Source organism: Lissotriton helveticus, chromosome 5_1 (genome assembly GCF_964261635.1).
Source record: "Lissotriton helveticus chromosome 5_1, aLisHel1.1, whole genome shotgun sequence".
NCBI classification, from domain to species: Eukaryota; Metazoa; Chordata; class Amphibia; order Caudata; family Salamandridae; genus Lissotriton; species Lissotriton helveticus.
In genome coordinates, this window is record NC_136065.1 from 1,400,752,095 (window position 1) to 1,400,772,415 (window position 20,321).

The window sequence follows — 20,321 nt, forward strand, 5'->3', positions numbered from 1 at the left end:
GGAGAGGGCCGCCGAAGTAAGGAAGGGGCCGCGCTAGGCCCTGAGGCCGCGGCACTCCCGTCACGGGTGCGCCCGGCTGCGTCATCGGCCCGCCCCCGCCAACGCCGCGTAGGGATTGGTTGCCGGCCCGGGCGGCCAGGAAGGCAGGAAGAAGCGGAGTCTAAGCCCCGGGTCCCCGTGAGGTAGGAGGGGGACCCGGGTGAATCTTCGTTGCGGGGCCCCCATGCCAAGGAGGGAGCCCCGAGAGGAGCAACCGGAGCGGGAGGCCACCCCGCCGGTCTGTGTTCCCACGCGAGGGGCCGGTGTGGTAGGCGGGGCCGGGGCACACTGTCGGTGCCCGCTCCACCTCCCGGCCTGAGGCGCCCGGCATAGTGCAGCTGCGAGGCTCCTGTGAAGTCAAGGGAGCCCCGATTGAGCCGCCCAGACCCCCGGTGAGGAGAAGGAGCCGGGTGACTTCCCCGGAGGGGAGTAAAGTTCCCCTTTTCGTGTGCTACGCCAGGGGGCCTCGAGGCACATTGCCGGTGCCTGCCCCCACGCCTTGCAGACCAGGTCCCCACAGGATAAGAGGGGCCTGGGAGAATCGGAAGTCGCGGGTAGGTGCTGCAGGACCCGCAGGGCTCCCGGGTGGGTCAGGGAAGCCCTGCAATTGAGAGCACGGTGAAGCAGGGGCGTCGAGGCACATTGCCGGTGCCTGCCCCCACCCCAAAGGAGGCCCTGGACAGCCCGGTGAGTGTGGGCAACCATGTACAGTGTAGGGGGTGGAGAGGGCAACGGGACACAGGGTCGGTGTCCGCCCCTTCCCTGCCTCTGTTGACTATGTGGGGCCCAAGTGCCCAGAAACCAAGTAAAGCCTACTGGTGACTGATCCAGAGCCCCGGGATACCTGAACTGTCTACGGAAGCCCCTATTCACCCTAAAAGTCACAGGGAAAGAGGTAGAATGTTGTTGTGGCCCCCGGGAAAAGGTTGGACATGCCTAGCCCAGCGAGGGGTTCATTGAAATGCACCTTTTTGCCTGTTGCCTAATTTTCCCTGAAGTGTCTCACCTATAGATGTAGGCCCCGAAGAGGGTTTGCCCTAGGTTGAGGATCTTAGGCCCAGAGACTGGCCCCCATTAGGTTCAAGGTAATACGGGCCTAGGGGTTAGGTGACTGCTAACTGCCTGTTCTCCCTAGTTAGGGTTAGGCCTTATGCTAAAGTAGAGTGCCTAGCGTACTGCGTCCCCGATCTGGGATTGGGACGTCAGGGGCCTAATAAGGGTGGGTTATTGTGTACACCCTGATGTTCATACCCCGAGGTTGTTGGTAGAGGGAGCCTAGCTATTCCCTTACAGGTGTTCCTGAGCTATAAGGAGAGCTCCTACCTAATATCTATGCTGGGCGATGTATGTTCCGCCTAGGTTGGTCAATGGGTTGGCCTGATGTTATTCCAGGCTCTTGTTATGTACCAGATTGATGGGCCGGATAGGTTGATTTATTGCAGGTGTTCCTGCCCATGTTATGCCGTGATGCCCTAATGTTTTCTTTCCCCAACAGGGGTGGGTTGCTGCTAATGTGCATGATGTATTTCTATGCTAACGTAGAATTTTGCAATTACAACCCCCTAAGGATGAGAGCCTGAGTTGGCCCCGCCAGATTGGCCTCAGGTCTACTGATATTTAATCACAATTTTCTTTTATTACAGCATGGACTTTGGACTCAACCCTTTTTGTCCCATGTAAATAATTCCCCATGATGTACTTGGCTCTGGCGCCAGTTGGCGCCTTGTTGTGAAGACCAGTGTATTTTTCCTTTTTACCTTGCAGGTTGGAGATAACACTAAACTTATTCTTTTCCAACCAAAGGTGGTGTCGTGACTCTTTTGTAGTGTGATTGGTGGGTCGTCTGTGGGTACTGCGTGGATGCTTCACATGTCCTCGAAGTTTGGCCTGCCCGCTTGATGCCATGCTACCCCCCTGGAGACTTGGGCAACCCCCATTTCCAACAACGAGGATCCTGAAAACAAACTATTTTTTGAGATCTGTCTGACCTCCAGTGTTTTTAGGATCACCTCAGTTATAATAATTAGAATAATTCCTATTTATAAAGCACAAACATATCACTCCTTTAAGGGTTTCAAGGTGTTTGGGGTTGTCGAGGATATTAGGTGAGCTATTGCCTAGAGTTCCATGATGCTGATCAGGACTGCCTCCCTGAATCGAGCTGTGAGCCCCGCACTACGGAGTCCGTTGTGCCCACACCTCTTACCGTGAAATTTGTATATCTAGGGAGCTTAAAATAACCTGATATGAATCATGGCATAGCTAAACAATGCACAGAAGATCAAAGTATGCAGCAAACGCTCAAATATTTTGAGTAATTAACAAGTTAGAAAACATTCATTTTTTGCATATACTTTATTTTAATTGATTAATTTGAATATTATATAACTTTGTAAACAGTCGACGACCCCCAGAGGTCCTAGGATCACAAGTTAAGAGCCACTGCCTTAGTCCACTGAGCCACGAGACAAGCTACTATACAGGTTATTTTCTTTAAGGAAGCTTGCGTTGCTGCTGATCGGTGGTAGGTGGCTGTATCTTGAATTGCTGTTGTCTATGATGCACTTGTTCTGTAATTGCAGGCAAAGCATGAGGTTCTTCTGCACATGTATACCTATTTAAGCAAGCCTGAAATATTTGTAGCTACATAGAAGCCAAAGTGCTAGGCTTGTTGCTCTTTTGTACTTACCGTTCTATCTTTCTGTTTACAGTATGAAGTGTAACTGAACAGAAATTACCATCTGAAACAGCGCTTCAAGTTCAGATCAGGAAAGGAACACCAACCAATCGAAACGACCAAGACCAAAGAAGAGTTAACAACCCCTGACGACACAATACTTGATCTGAAACAAGAAGTTTGTGCCTACTCAACAGCTTCAAGCAAGCACTTCCCAACGCTGCTATTAATATTTGTTTTAATCAGTGCTGCGCTCCTCCAGTGCAGTTAGAATCGTATTCTTTACCAGCTTGATAGGTCATTTTCTCTAGCTATTTTTTATCACTAGCAACTGCCATCCTTTAAAACGTGTGCTGTTCAAACGAATCAATCTGCAAATACTACTGAGGTGCAATATTTGGAACTCTACGAGGTTGGTAAACATTGTTTTGTATCTGCCACAAGTCTTGCAAAATGTTTATAGATTCATATTTTTTTGTCTTGCACAAAATAAGTGAGATCCCTACACAATTTTCACTGCACTGTGTTGTCATAAAAGCAAAATCTTGGATTTTATTTTTGTAAGGGTTGACGTATCTGATCGAAAGTATCGCCATGTTAAGTTAATTTTAGAAGTTTTTAAGTCTCGCCTTGGCAGCTGCATGCGCTGTCTCAGCGAGACTTAAAGTAATCTGTATGTTGGGTTAAATTTAATGTTTGTCTTTTTGCTTGTTATTGGCTCAGTTGTGTTAGTGTTGTTGGTATCTCCTTTTCTGTTGGCAATTTCCTAACTTCCTTGTAGTCCCGATACAGCGGCGCCTAACTACAGTGTTATTTCACTCTGCTTGCACTTCTTTCAGTGCCATCTGTTTCAGTGCAATCTGTCTTGCAAGCTGTAGTCTTCCTTTGTAATTGGAGACTTTCCAACACGCTGGCTATTTATTGCCTGTTAAGAGCAGCAACGCGCTCAAAGTCTTTGCGCACAGCTGCCTTTCAATTACCAGCTTCCCTGCCTTCGGCATTGCTCACCTGTAGCGTGCTTCTTCTAGTGCCCCTGGGGTACAAGCAGGGACCAACTACAGTGCTTCAGTATGAATACGCACTATACGTCCCCCCCCCCCCCCCCCCCCGGAGCACAACCAGGCATCCACTCCTGCTTGTTGCTGCTTTCCTGCTTCTCACTTCTGTGCTCTCAACACCATCAGAAGTGTAGGGGTGTCTCCGTCCTCTGTCTCAGAGCATTATATAGTGTGCCTACGGTGCCACCTGCAACCCCACACCCCCTGCTTCAAGCTCCGCCCACATGGACGGCCAGTAGGGGGTGGGCGAAACATTTGGCTGAATTTCAAATTTGATGAAATTTCGACTTTTGCCGCCTGCTGAGTTTAATTGCGCAAGTGGAAGAAAAAAGACCAGCGCAGTGGCTTTTAGGACCGCCGAGAGGGGCAGGCAATGTCTTTACCTTAATGATAATTGAGAGCAGCACCTGCCTGGAGGGCCTCTGGCATTCTACGCACATGCGCCATGTACTGGCTCTCCTACTGCAGAACTTGCTTTTGATGTATAGTCGGGCTTGTCAGTTTAATTAATGTAATGCATTTAGCATTAAGCTAATTACATTTTCCGGCCTGCGACACTGCAGTGTAGTGCAATAATTCTTTGTTCTGTTCTTTCTTCTCTGCATAGTACGAGGAATTCTTGTTTCATATGCTACTTACATGGCATCTGACTGACAACATATACTACACACAGAGAGCCTATCACAGGCTGATACCAATATGCATTGCGACTCCATCATGGCCAAAAAGAGGCCCAAACAGTATACAAATGAAGGTCATTTGATTCTTCTCAAATATGATTCTTCATCACCGATGCAAAAAACGACATGGTAAACAGAATACAAATGTCTGAATACAGACATAGCCTGTCCCCGAACCCTATACCCCACCGCATCACCGCATAGTACCATTCTTAGAAATTGTCACAATTGACGCACTTAGATTAAGCTCCCTACAGAAGGAGTGAGAACCTACCAAGCAAATGAGATTCAAGCTTCCCCCTTTTTTTGCATAAATATTTTTTTGACTTAACATTAGTCAATCACCCAGCTAGACTTTACAGACCCTGTCTTCCCCAACGCGCTTAAAATAGACTCTTACACGAGGTTTACGTTTTCATTTGCAACACTGTACAGCTGTTCATCACAATCCTAACCAGCATTAAAAATGCAATAGGTCTCGCCTTTGATTAAGTTAAAGCCATTTGCTTTGCAAATGGTATTGTATAGCATAGCAAATTGCTTTAACTTAATGAAAGGCGAAACCTATTGCATTTTTTAGTGCTCGTTTTTTATTCCTAACCAATTGATGCAGCCAATTTTACCCTCTTAATTACGTTTTTTTCACGTTCAGCCTTTGGCTTCATATATATTACTGCTAGGAAATTGTATCTCCTAGACAGGTTTGCATATTCCTTACTTCCTTCCGTACCATTCGTTTACTCGTTTTAGACCATTGATGGAACTTGTCAGAGTTTGGCTGCACTGCCCTCCTTCCCTCATCCCCATGTCCTGTTCAGACAGTAATATGTTCCTAAGCTTTACCGACGATATCGTTTCTGGGTGTGTAGTTTTTGTTTTTTTTAGAGCATCATATTATGATTTAAGCTATTTATTTTGTCTCTAAAATGTAATTTTCTCTTTATACTACAGACTCCTCTGTATAGTGTGGGTTTCCAAGTAGATCGAACAGATGCAGTAAATCTTTCTGGGTAGCATTTTATGGTTTTAGCCCCTCCTCTTTGTTTGCTAATGCATTGACGGCCTGTTGCAAAAATGCTTCTTCTCAAACTCCATAACGAATCTTCACAGCCTTTAAGCAAGGATCGGCCCACTAAGTTACCAACTATCAAATTAAGGCCGAATGCTAGTCAGCGTTTTGCTTTATCTGATCATAAACCCTTCATCATTATTCTCCATTCCAGGCACTCTATTTTAGCTCTCTTTACAAAACACATACTAAACTTACACCCATCTGCGTATTTGTTGTTGATAAATCTATGTTGTGGTTTGGCTATGTTTGTGCTGGTTGATACAGCTGTTTTAGCTGAATCACTGCCATGTTTGATGTCCAGTAGAAATTGCTTAGTTCCAATAAGAATGTCTTGATTAAAGTCCTGTATCAAGATGTCCTCCGTGCACTGTGCAACAGACTTTATTATCTTATTTTCAACGGTTGTATCCAATGTCTTGGAATGCTACTTTTTCATTCTTTTATCAGTTAACAGGTGAATTGAGCAATTAATGCTGTTTTGATGGGGCTAAAGGATATGGTATCACTTTTATTTTCAGGACTTTGTTGATGGTGTGATGCCAAAGTTTTGGGTCTGAAGCTGGATGGTGTTGTAGTAGCATTGGCATTTAAATCGTATTCACATGTCACAGTACATGGGTTCATTAATACTTAAAATTAAACAGATTATAGCTACATACCGATGAACCCCCAAGAAACGTTCAACCAAAATTCAGTATGTCTATATTGGAGTACTGTCTTTTTTCCGATATTTTACCATTTACCCCACAAATACTCTTCACGAAAATACTTTCCGATCCTCTCCTTGTGGATCTTTACAGGCCAAGTAATGACCAACTTCAGCAGTGTTTAGTTTAATCAATTACTTCACAGTCAAATGCCCAACTCAAAACTTTGACACCACGTAATTTTGAACGAAGTAAAATTGCGTTATTTAGTGACTTGTTTTAAGCTACTTTAACCAATTTTTCATTTAGAATTTGATTGCCATTATTGTTTAGACATCTAAGTTGATATTTTGCTTTAGTTCTCGAACATTGTAAAGTAGCTGAAATTCTATGCTTTTATATACTTCAGTATTTAATTGCAGTCTACAGATTGAATTACCAATGAGTGAGCTATAATTAGCATCTAACTGGTTGGTGTAGTGCCTTGACAATATTCAGAATTTGAGTAGCTATGTCTAGAACTAGTTTCACGTTTCTGACTGCATAGTGTGTACTTTTTCACCTATAGGAAATACAAAGTTCAGTTTTCTTTTTCAGTTTTTGAGAATCTTTTTCTTGTTGAAAACCTATATGTTTGAGGCATGTGTGCTGTAGATGCACATGCTTTTCATACTCCTGCCATCTAATGTTGGGTCCTGATGTTTGCAAGTAGTTTTTCTCCGCAGAAGTCTTTCCTAGTCACAAGGTAAGGTTACTCCTCCTTTCGGTGATAGTGCTCATGAGCATCTACTCTATTCTTAGTTTTATTTCCGCCGTCTGGTTCAGACGTGTATTGCTGCTCTCTTCTAAACTGTCCTTCGGGCTCCCCCCACCCCTCCCCTTTAAGACGAAAAAGAACATTGCTACAAGCCCTATCTATCTTGCTTTGGCATCCTCTCCACCACCTCCCCATCTTCACCTTTACAAATACTGCCGGGCTCAGATCCATTACACAATATGCCACAGGGATCTCCTTACACACAGCCTGATGTAGGAGATGGGGATGATTATCATGAGTGTTCCTTTACCTATAGATCCATGGGATGATTAGAATACTGGATACTGATCCAGACCTATATCCTGCAAAACCTTCACCTCCAGATGACAATGTATCCTATCTAGAGCTAATTTCCAGAGCAGCAGCTTATCATGGGGTTACGCTGCATAAAGAGGCCTTAGATGATGATTTTTTATTTGAGACACTAGGGGCCTTCACACAGTTAGTCCAAGTTTCCTATGTTAAAAGGCATGATGAGACATGCAGATGACATTTTTAAAGACCAGGGTTGGACTCTGATTTTAGCACCTATGGTTGATAAAAAATATAAACAATCGCCCTCTGATCCAGTATTTATTAAAGTTTCCAACTCTCGTGTAAGAGCCAACTCTAGACCTCTGAGAATGCTCCTCCCCAGATAAAGAATCCAAACTTAACGACACCTCTGGTAAAAAAGTAGCTGCTCAAGCTTCTAATCACTGGCGCATTACCAACACGCAGGGCCAACTAGCTAGACAGACAGGGTTGCACTGGGATGAAATGGAAGGTCTACTGAAGTACCTCCCAGAAGAGCACAATAAAAAGCCACAAGAGCTATTTTAAGAAGGGAAGCTCATTTATGACTCTTCTATTAAATGTGCTCTTGATGCTGCTGACACGGCAGCGAGAGAAATTAACACAGGCATTTTGTTACGTTGACATGCCTGGCTTATAATTTCAGGCTTTAAACCAGAAGTCCAACAATATATTTTAAACACTTCTTTTGACAAACATCTTCTTTTTGGACCTCAGGTTGACGAGGCTAAGAACCCTCCTCCGGTACAGGCTTCTTAAGAGGAGGGTACAGAGGAAACCATTTCAAAAGTAGGGGTACAAGCACGCTAACCCGTAACTTCCCTTCCTCCGATGAGCAGTGACTTGCCTACGCTTCCCCCGATCATCTAACACCTGTCGGGGAATGGCTTCAACAATTTCTTCCCTTCTGGCAATCAAAAACCTCCGACAAATGGGTGTAAGACATTATCCAACATGGTTACTTGCCTGGAGCTCACCAGGAATCCTCCCAACATCTCACCTCCAACTCGCATACTCTCATCAGAGCATCTGCAGCTCCTCAAACAAGAGGTACAAGCTCTGTCAACAAAAGGAGCAATAGAACCAGTTCCCTTACTGTATCAAGGTTCAGGGATCTACTCTGACCAATCTTGGAGCCAAGTACTTTAAATCTGTAAGCGAGGCGATTTTATGTCCACACTAGACTTAAGACGCATACTTTCATATTCCAGTTCACCAAGCTCATCACAAATACCTCAGATTTGTGATAGAACATTATCAGAGTATTCACAAAATGTCAGGCAGTAATAGTGGCATATCTCTGAACCATATATCAATTCAAGGTCCCTTTGGTCAGCCGAGCTTGGGAATCTGGTTGTCCCTAGAGTAAAATGGGCTAGGTGGGGTGGTAAGAGCTTTACTACCACATTGCAAAACTGGAACTCTCTACCAGCCTCACTCAAGTAAGAGACAAACCTACGAACGTTTAGAAAGGGTCTAAAAACATGGCTTTTAAGGCATAATCCCAACCCTCTAGAGTTAAATCTGCATGTGCTAAAGAGTAGCGCCTAGACACCTTGGGGTATTGTTGCGCTTTACATCATAATCGGAAGACAACAAATTCATGTCTTCCCATATCTGAATAATTGGCTCATCAAAGCCAGTACACACCAAAAGTGTCTACACCACACTCAGACTACTTTACACCTACTTTGCCTATAGGGTTTCACGGTCAGTGCTCCAAAGTCTCACCTCCCGTTTTCACAACTGCAGTTTTATCTGGGAGCGACTCTAAACACTTGCACAGCTCTAGCCTCTCCCAATTTAGCCATAATTCAAAATATTCAATCTCTGATAATACAGTTTCAGGCCAACCAATACTTGGCAGTCCGAACTTTCATGCAACTGCTAGGGATGATGGCATCATGTATCAACATAGTACCTCATGCAAGGTTGCACATGTGTCCTCTACAAGAGTGCTTAGCACGTTAGTGGAATCAGTCTCTGGGTCAACTAACAGATCTAGTGTTGGTAAACAGCTCTCTGCAGTGGTGGAACACACCAAACTTATCAAAAGGGCGGCCCTTCATCGACCCTGTTCACAGATCATGCTGACCGCAGATGCATCCCTCTCAGGGTGGGGTGCCCATCTTCCCAACTTGACAATTCAAGGTCTATGGAACAACAAGTACAAAGATCTGCACATCAACAGTCTAGAGCTTCTAGCTGTATAATTGGCACTGAACAGTTTTCAGTCTCACCTCATAGGGAAAGTTGTCCTAGTCCGCACCAACATGACTGTACTGTACTATGTACAGAAACGGGGGGAGGCATGGGACACATTCTCTGCAAGGGTCACTCCTCTCCCAGACAATTTGTCATTGGACAATTCATCACTGAGTCCATCTTCTGGCAGAGCACCTCCCAGGAGTTGACAGTCTGATTTCTGACCTCCTAAACAGAAGACTGTAGCAAATTCACGAGTGGCAACTTCCTCCCCAGGTTCTCCTTCCATACTTTCAACAAAGGGGATTCCTACAAATAGATCTGTTCCCCTCCGTTGACAACTCAAGATGCCCAAACTCCGCCTCAAGGTTCTCACACCCGCTATCCAAAAGCAATGCCCTATGGGTGAACTGGTCAGGGATATTTTCCTACGCTTTTCCGCCTCTCCCTCTCTTTTCATTTCTGGTTCGGAAGCTCAGGCAAACATCCCTCACATTGATTCTAGTAACTCCCACTTGGGCTAGTCAGCCATGGTTCACAACACTTTTAGAATTGGCAGTAGTTCCACATCAAAAGCTACATCTAATTTCCAGTCTTCTTACGCAGAACCCTGGAGAAGTCGGACACCCAAATCCCAAGGAGTTCAGCCTAGCGATTTGGCTCCTGAAGTCATACAATTTCTCTATCTTAACTTGCCACCAGAATGCATTACCGTTCTTAAGGAAGCCAGAAAGACTACTACCAGAGCATGCTATGCAGCAAAATGGAAAAGATTTGTTATATAGTTTACTAATAATATTGATCCATTGGATACATCTACTTAAAATATAATTTAACTTCTGCATTTACAGCACACTGGGCTAGTATACACTTTCATACGTTTGTATATTGCAGCAGTTGCTGCATATTTGCAACTCGGACAACATCTATCTTTGTTCAAAGTTCCAGTAATTAAAGCCTTTATGGAGGGCCTTAAGAGAATAATACCCAGGGTACTTCCAGCACCAGTTTGGAATCTAAACATTGTACTTACACCACTTATGGGTCCACCTTTTGCGAGATTACACAACTGTCCCTTACAGTTTAGTTTCTTTCATGGAAAGTGGCCTTCCTCATTGCAATCACTACATTGAGGAGAGTTGGTGAGCTACAAGCTTTTTATTTTAGAAGAACCCTTCTTTCAGCTTTATAAAGGCAGGGTAGTTCTTCGCACCAATCCAAAGTTCCTTCCCAAAGTGGTTTCTGCGTTCCATATCAACATATCCGTTGATTTGCCTGTGTTCTTTCCTCAACCTGATTCCGTAGCAGAACGAGCTTTTTATACTCTTGATGTCCGAAGAGCACTATTGTACTACATTTTAAGAACAATGGATTTTCACAAAACAATTTTGTTGCATTTGCTACACTTCACAAATGCAATGCTATTCCTAAATCCAGTATTGCAAGATCGATTAAGTGCAATCAAAACCTGCTACACTAACGCTAAACAAACTTTATACCTCCAAGAGCGCATTCCACTCCTAAAATATTTATTTATTTATTTGCTGGTTTTTATAGCGCTATGAATAAACTCCCGGAGGAGTATCTCCGCGCTTATGACAGTCAGCCTAAAAAGCTATAGAGGTAGCAGGGAGTCTAAAATATTAGTTCATAATGCATTAAACGAGGGGAATTCGCTAGAATGAGCTAAACAGAAACGTTTTCAGGTTCTTTCTGAAATGAAGGTGATCAGAGCATTGTCTCAGGGACAAAGGAAGCAAGTTCCAACAATTAGGGCCCACCACGGACAAGGCCCTACCGCCTAGCCTGGTTTTACTGATTTTAGGTACATTTAATAGTAGCTGTTCACTGGACCGAAGGGTGCGAACAGGAACATATGGGACAAACTTTTTAGTCAAATATTCAGGTCCTAGTTCATGAAGACTTTTATGGATAGTACACCAGATCTTGAACTTTACTCGTAAACGTATGGGCAGCCAATGAAGTTTATGTAGCAAAGGTTTGGATGAAGATCTGGGGGGTGCATTAAGTACCAACCTGGCTGCTGTATTCTGTACTACCTGCAGACGATCAAAGACCTCTTCATTAGCTCCTGCTAGCAAACCATTACAGTAATCTAGACGGCTGATCACCAAAGCCTGAACTAGAGTTTTCCTATGTGAATCAGGAAGAAAAGGGAATATCCTGCGGAGGAGACCAATCACGTGGAAACAAGATCCTACAGTGACGTTAACATGCTGTTTCATGTTCAACTCCGGTTCCAGACGTACCCCCAAATTTTTAATTATTTCTTTGGGTTCAGGGACTGGGCCTAGATCTAAAGGCCACCAATCAGGGGACCATTGGATCCTGGCTTTACCAAAGAGCATCACTTCAGTCTTCCCAACATTACATTGGAGATAGTTGGAAGACATCCAACGCGCTACAGCCTTCATCCCATCAGAGAAAGATTGTATAATCTCAGGGGTAAGATGTTTAAAAGGGAAGAGTAGCTGCGTATCATCAGCGTAGGACACTGGACAAAAACCAAAGGATCTGGTGATTTCTGCCAAGGGGGCGACATATGTGTTAAAAAGAGTTGGACTTAAACACGATCCTTGCGGGACCCCCTTGGTGATCTTAACCTCTTCAGATCTGAAATCACCCATGGTCACACATTGGGTCCGGTTGGAAATGAAGCTTTTAATCCAGTCCAGTGCCCTCCCGCCGATTCCACTCACAGTCAGTCGTTCGATCAAGATGGTGTGGGAGATAGTATCGAACGCTGCCGATAAATCAAGTAGCACCAGGACAACTGAATAACCTTCATCCTGGTACATACGAAGATCGTCCGTTATAGACAGCAGGGCCGTTTCGGTGCTATATTTTGGCCTGAAATCTGACTGTGAAGGATCAAGACTGTTTGATTGCTCCAGATAGTTGGAAAGGTGTTTATTGGTGTGTTTCTCAATTTTCCCTAAAAAAGGTAAAAGGGAAATCGGCCTAAGGTTGGACATGTTAGTCCAGGGAAGGGATGTATTTTTCCTGATTGGTCTAACTAAGGCCGTTTTCCATTGCAGAGGGACATTAGCTGTATTAAGAGAGAGATTTACCAATCTCTGAATGTCAGAACCAAGAGTAGTCCCCAAAGGACCCATGAGCCTGGCTGGGAGTGCATCAGCCGGACTTCCACTTTTAATGTCCGTCAGCAGCTTTTGAACCTCTTGTAAGGTAATTTCAGGTAAATCATTAAATGAGTGAAAGTTGGTAAGCACAGTTGGTACTGAAGTTAGATTATCTAGGCCAATCGTAATAGGGATGAGTGCCTCTATTTTATCATAGATGGCATAAATTTTTTCAGTAAAAAAGTTTGAAATATTCTCGCAAAGATGTTGTGACGCCATGTCTGCACTTTCGCAAGCTACCGGTTTTAAAAAAGAGTTCACAATCTGGTATAAAACTTTGGGATTGTTACCAGCTGCCTCCAACTGAGTGGTAACATGGTTCTTGCGTGCAGATCGTATAGCTTTATGATATACACTTAAGGCCTTATGATAATTTAATTTATCTTCGTCGAAGTGGGATTTCCTCCATATTTTTTCAGTCTTACGAGCCCTACGTTTAGGAGCGTCTATGGCCTTTTAGGAGATATCCCTATAACTGACATTTGTAAAGCCGCAAAATGGGCCACAACACACACTTTTACCAAACACTACTGTGGATGTGTTAGCACATCAACAAGCCAATGTATGGCAAGCAGTGCTAAAACACTTTTTAAAACCGCTGCAACATCTACTGGTTAGCCACTGCTTTGGAGAAAACTGCTATACAATCTATGCAATGCATGTGTATCTACAGCACACATTCCTCGAACGGATTATGGTACTTACCCAGTAAGCATCTGTTCTTGGCATGTAGAGCTGTAGATTCACATTTGACCTTCCACCTCACCGGGCACATCTAGCTGTTGCAGTTTTCATTATTTAAATTACATACGCATGGGCATCTCAGTACTACACTTACCTACTCCATTCTCATCCTCATGCGGGAAAACAATCCAATAGTGGAGTCGATGCCCATGCGCGCTATCACCGAAAGGAGGACTCACCTTCCCTCCTGACTAGGAAAGACTACTTTGAAGAAAAACAACTTGCAAATATACGGACCCAACACTAGATGGCAGGAATGTATGCACATCATGTGAACCTACAGCTCTACATACCAAGAACGAATACTTACTGAGTAAGTAGCATAATCCTTAAGGATGCATGCCTGAAAATTACTCCAGCTGGAAAAGCCCATGTTCCAAATAAGTTTTAAATACTGGGGGAATGGCGTAGTAGCATGTCATGGTAGTGGTCAGTGAATGGTGTAAAGGGTACTTGTTTAAAGCAATAAACGTAGTTCATAAAACACTTAAACTAAGGGTTCTAGTAGACAATGCAATTCAAAAATTAGATACCTAGCTTTTAGAAACTAAACTGAGAATTTTTTTATCTTCTTTTTGATACTTTTAAAATTGTAATATTGTACACTGTTATCACAGCACTGAAAGATGGCGAATCTTTGTAGTATGTCATCGGATACTGTTCCATCGTCTGCTCTTCCCCTTCCTTCTCATTCTTTACCGCTCTCGTCTACTACCTCATCATGGTCTAAGAAGCCGAAGAGGACCCCCCTCTATCAGAGATCTGTAAGTCAGGGTTGCAGTGTGCACGTTAGGCACGTCTTATTAACAGCATGTGTTTTTTTTTTTTAGAAACATTGAAGGCTTACTTTGTCAATTGAATCATGTGAACCAGTTGCTTTAGTCTTAAAATATAACTGCCTACGTTAGATGCCCTTCCTTAACCTCTATTACAGTATGTTTCCCTTTTTCTCGTAAAGTTCAAGTTTATTGAATCACCTTTTGGAGGGAAGGAGATATTTTTTACATTCTGCTATTTCTTATTTACTCTGGCCCTTTTTCATGTGTTATTGATTTGAGTGGTATGGCTTTTAAAAGGGGTTCTCTTTCACTTTTAATCTTATTTTAATGAAAAATGTTAATGTGTCCTCAAGTGTGTAGACTTGCTTTTAATTTTTGCTTTGGGTTGTGATTATTTGAGTTTTTCTTTAAAAAAAAAAAAAGAAGTAAAAAACGTAGCCTTTAGCTGCCTCTTATTTTACTGTAAATTTAAAGATGTTTTCCTTGGCAAAAATGTTCTGGAGACCTGCACATAGGCAGAGACGTTAAGTGCCTATGAAGTTAAGAAACCAAGCCATAAACAGATGATACAGATGAGTAACCTTTTCTTTCATGGGTGTCCCTTCTTTAAAAAAGGAAACCAATGAAAGCAGTCTTCAGGCTCTGTAACTAGACAAACCAGTAGCGTATGCAAGCATTATTCTGCAGTCTTCAATGAGTTTTGTAGATATGAAGCTTGTAAATATTTCCAACATGAAAGTGTGGAAACCAAATGGATGGTGGTAGTAATGGTCAATTTTGAGAAAAGGGGAACTGAGGGCAAAAAAGCCAGGCTTAAGAGTAAGCCGCCGCTGAAGGGTAGATAGTAACAACACTGTAGAGGGGCTGCTCTTCTTTTCAGGTAGGCAGGTTAATGTGAGGGGAAAGAGGGGGGGAATGATGGCCAAACTGGTTTTCCTGTGGGCTTGTAGCCCACAATTAGCCCCACATCTAGGGCAGGCTACTGATCTCTTGAGGGTGAAAGAGGGGTTCTGCTATCTTGAAAGTGGGCAGAATGGAGCCTTCTGGGATAGCTAGATGCCACACTTCGCTTGAACTAGTAATCAGGAAGGAGGGAACCTGGTAGCCCATTGGCTATTGACTGCCACCTCCTGTCAGGGCATTTCTGGGCATAAAAAGGGCACCCATGGCACCCAGAACCCTGGTCTCGGACTGGAAAAGGAGACCGAAGGACCGTCATGCTGCACAAAGGACCATACCTGATGCTTAGATGTAACAGTTTACTTCACTCAGTAGTACACCTTGAAGTTTTAGATTGAATACAGATAATTTAAGTATAGTACTGCTATAGAGTAGACCAGCTTGTATCTTGCAATTCAATTTTTTTAGTACTTCAGATTAGGCCATACCTATTGCTTTGTTGTCGCGGTTTTCTTCCCTAGGTAGGACCGCTTGTAGTTTTTATTCGAATACAAAATCATTGAGTATAGTATTTTGACGTACCCTTGTTATCCACGTACCTGTATAGTTTTAGCTTGTAACCTTATATCACAATGTTCTTTAAATGTTCTCTTGTATTGGTCCTTATAATACTCTGGGATATAATTCTAACGTTTACGATCCCTCCATTGACTTTTTGTCGAATTGTGGAAGATTCATGAATAGGCATACTCTAGGATACAATAATAGTAATATATCTGCATGTAGGATACAGTTTTTTTTATACCATTATTAACTTTCTGGCAAATTATAGAAGCGTTTTGCACCTTTGCCCATTCAAAGATGGCTGCACCAGGAGCTTTTAACCTAAGGATATTCAGCCAATATGGCGTAGACAGTGGAGGTAGTTACTTAGACCTGCCATCGGACTACGTGGTTCAGAATGTCTTGGAGCGGAGGCCGTATGATCCCGGTGTACGTCCGTCTGTACATTTACTGAGATTCAAAACCTAGATAAGTGAGTAAGGATAATTTCTGGGCTGGATTAGTCATCTTTTATTATGAGTATACTTACCTTGGATTGTTGAATTTGCAGGAAATATTACGAGGTTTGTACTCATATTGCCTGCAAGTACATTGTATGACTAAACTCGGTGCTTTAACGTTTTTAGATAGATTTCACACTGGTGGTTGTCATGTTTGACTCTGGCTTTTGTCTTTTTACAGGCAACAGTATTAGACTTTTTTGGTGAAATAAGTTCTTGTGACTCTAAAAAGTGATTTTGAGATTCTGCTGAATTAAGATTGCTTTTTGCCATTATTGCTTCTAAGTAGGTTCTTCGTAGTTATTAATCTGATGGTTTTTATGTGTGCACATATATAGTGACCGTTTGCTCTATAGGTGTAGTGCTTTGTGGCTGTGCTTGATTCACATCTTGGAATCACTGGGATTTCTTCCTTTCACTATATCTTTGTATATTAGATTACTATTTTTCTTGTATGTTTTGTTGATTTTAGGATATAGGGTCAACCGTATTGTACAGCTCAACACTTGGTCCTGAAGATGGTTTGTACTTTTCAGACATGGAGACTGAAACGTCGACTAGTTGTCCACCACTAATGATTAACTTGCTCCATGGACTGATGAGCTTCTTCTGTTTGGAAGATGCATATCTTAAATCAGAGGAGGACATTGCAGTTGGGTGGTCCCCGATTTGTCCAGAATTACCACTGGAACTACAAGAAAATGTTTGGTGATCAGACTGACAACGAGGGAGAGTGGTTTTTATTTGACCCACATTGTTGTTTTGTGTGATTAATAAAATTCATGTTCATGTATAAAGCAGTACGCCTAGCTGCAATCTGTACTGTATAAAGAATCGTTCTTTACTACGTTTTGAGTATTGTTATTTAATGGATGTATGGTTTTGCAGGGTGAATCTTTCTGGATTCACTATGCTGTGCATAATTCCACGGTCCAGTGGTTGGGTCTGGAATCGTAGTATTTTTTTTTTTTTCGTAGCCCAGGTGGGCGTCGTCTTCCCACCCTTTGGTGTCCTTCCTGTGACGTCGGCACGCTTCCTGCGGAAGCTCCCACCATTGGGCGCCAACTTCAGATTCTTTTTTCCGCCAATGGGTCTGGATCGTCACTGAGAGGTCCCAGAGTTTTTGGAGAAAAGGAGGAGAAAGACGGAAAACCACCGACAGAATTGGAGAATACATCTCGCAATCAAGGCAACTTCGACATTGAAGAGATCGGCCGCAACCCTAGACGCCGAACAGGCCGCCAAGATGGAGAGAAAAGAGAAGGCTTGAGGCCGAAATGGACAGTATCCTGCAAACGAAAAAGGAATTCAACAAACTGATAAAAAGGTTCACCATCCCGTCGAAGCCGACTACGATCGTCGTGGATGAAGAGGAGCCCCAGGAACACCAAAAGGAAGAGGGCCTATACTATTATGAGGGAGAAGGCGAGGAAGACCAGAAAACAAGTTTGGGGTTGGCATCCTTGGTGGCGCAGTACCTGGATTGGCAGGACCTCGACACCGAAAGCCCGGAAGAGGCCGTAGAAACGTATCCTTCGAGGCCTTTGCCGCCAGATGACACTGGTATCTACAATATGGTCATCAGAAATGCGGCAGCAGCCTATGGGGTGAAACTGGAGGAAGAGAAACCAAAAGCCTGCTTCCTAAGACCCCGCTCCCCACTCAAACTAGGAGTCAATTCCTCCCCATGCTTCCAAGTGTCCTGGACCAGGGAAGGGAAGATTTCAAGGAACCAGCAAGCTGCAGGTCTGTCACACCTAGGACAGAGAACCAGTATAAACATTCCTCTAAGGACCCACCTTACATCCAAGGATTTGTCACGGCTAACTCAATCATTGCAGCAACAGCCAGAAAGAGGGCCAACATTCCCACAAACTCAGGCCCACCTCCAGGCAAGGAAAGGAAGAGGCTAGACCTCACTGGAAGAAAAATAGAGATGAATGCAGCTATCCACTGGTGCATTGCCAACTCTAATGCCCTACTCAACAGGCATACGCACCAGCATTGAGAGTAGGTTGGACAGCTACTCCAACATCTCCCAAAACAATACCAACAGAGAGCAACACACCTGGTGGAGGAAGACAAGAACATGGAAAACTCGTGCCTCAAATCAGCCTTGGATGCGGCAGACACATCCAGCAGGCTCATGATGATTGGGGTAACAGAAAGAAGGCATGCCTGGCTGAGGATCTCCGGTTTCAAGCCGGAAGTCCAGAATAATATTCTGAACACACCCTTCAATGGAGAAAATCTGTTCGGAGCGACAGTAGATGAGCAACTGACGCAGCTCAAGAAGGAAAATGAAACTGCAAGGTCCATGGGGGCGTTGCAGTTCAGAGGAATGAGAAGGGGCACCCCGACACGGAGACCAAACAGAAGAGGGGAAACCCAGCTGGGAATGTCACATCAGACATTCCAGCAGAACTACCAGGGCAACAACCAAGCGCAGCAGGGTCCGCAGCAGCAATCCTGGCAATACCAGCCCTGGGGCCAGTCCTTTTGCAGGAGGGCGAATGGACGAGGACAAACAAGAGGGGGCCAGCAACCCACCTCAAAGTGACTCTGCTCCACCAAATGTGCCCACCCACCCCCCTAGGGGAGGGGCACAACAAAATAAGCAACAAAGTTTTACACACACTCAAATCGGGGATCAATGAACATGTATCACCAGTCGAAGGCAGACTAAAACACTTCTTCCAGGAGTGAAAGAAAATAACAGACAAATTGATACTGAACATCATTCAGTTCGGATACTGTATAGAACTGGAAAAGAAGCCTCCAAACAGGAAACCAAAAGGATCAGCAAAAGATCTCGCGCTACTCCAACAGGAAGCATAAGAACTCCTCCACAAGGAGGCAATAGAAACAGTACCGTTCAAAGAAAGAAACAAGGGAGTGTACTCAAACTACTTCCTCGCACCAAAGGTGGACGAAACTTTAAGACCCATCCTGGATCTACGGTTCCTAAACAAATACATAAAGACTCAAAAGTTTAAGATGACATCCCTCCAAGAGGTTATTCCTCAGATAAGGGACAGAGAGTTTATGTCCACCATATACCTCAAAGATGCCTACATACACATTCCCATGAATGGACAACACAAACGTCTACTGAGATTTGCCATCAACAAAGCGCACTACCAGTTCACAGCCCTGGCCTTCTAGCTAAAATCCGCACCAAGGGTCTTCACCAAATGCCTCGCAGCGGTAGCAGAGCACTTATGGACAGAAGGGATTCCTGTATATCCCTACCTCGACGACTGCCTAATAAAGGCAAGCTCCTACAATTAATGCCAACTACATGCACAGCGGGTCACACAGACACTGACAGAACTGGGATTCTCAAAACACTGGGGGAAATCCTCAATGGAACCAGAACAGGTGAAGATCTTCCTAGGCGCACAGATCCACACCATACATATCAAAGTTTTCCCCAGCGACATGAAAACACTTGCCCTGCTGAAGGAGACACGTCAATACCAGAAGGGGTGAGCTCTGACAGTAAGGACAGCGAGCAAGATCATGGGGATGATTGCGTCCTGCATACACTTAGTCCCCAATATACGACTCTGCATGAGACCATTCCAGGAATGGCTCCAACAACAATGGTCACAAGCTACAGGGAGTTGGGAAGATCTAGTGGTTGTAACGCACGCAGTGCAAGATGAGTTTGCGTGGTGGAACAAGGAGAACATAAGGGGGAAGCCTTTAACACCACCAAACCCAACAGTGACAATCACCACAGATGCATCCCAGAGGGGATGGGGAGCACAGATGAACCAGCTCAAGGTGAGGGGTCCGGGACTCCAACAGATGCGATCAGGCACATCAACTACCTGGAACTAAAGACCGTTTTCCTTGCCCTGACAGCCTTCCAGAAAAAAACTGTACAAGCAGAGAGTGCTGATAGAAACCGACAACACAACAACGATGTTCTAAATCAACAAACTGGGATGAACACAAGCAGTCGCACTATCCAACCTAGTGCAGGGGATATGGAGATGGGCCATCCCACTAGAAATAGACCTCCTGGCAATACACCTACCAGGAAAGGACAACGTGGAGGCAGACTGGCTCAGTAGACAGACATCAGCATCCCCCGAGTGGGAGCTCAATGCACAGGAAACGCAAAAGCTTTTCAAGAAATGGGCGACACCAAAAATAGACCTATTTGCAACACA

The 20,321-nt window shown here is 44.0% G+C and overlaps 1 protein-coding gene across 9 annotated transcripts in view; it reads left to right on the forward strand.

Moving 5' to 3' along the window:
- The window catches only part of CSDE1 (cold shock domain containing E1), a 1,051,746-nt gene that overhangs the window by 92,802 nt on the left and 938,623 nt on the right, over nt 1-20,321 (forward strand). For 4 of the 9 annotated variants that reach the window (XR_013594894.1, XM_078644372.1, XM_078644373.1 and 1 more), the window contains exons 1-2: nt 2,991-3,128; nt 14,015-14,161. Coding sequence is in view for 4 of the 9 variants with exons in the window: in XM_078644372.1 (XP_078500498.1) it covers nt 14,024-14,161 (138 nt within the window). In the remaining 5 variants the exon portion in view is untranslated. Of the gene's footprint in view, nt 1-2,750; nt 3,129-14,014; nt 14,162-20,321 lie in introns of those variants that run through there. The other 5 variants (XM_078644374.1, XM_078644378.1, XM_078644376.1 and 2 more) reach the window with 2 other exon arrangements.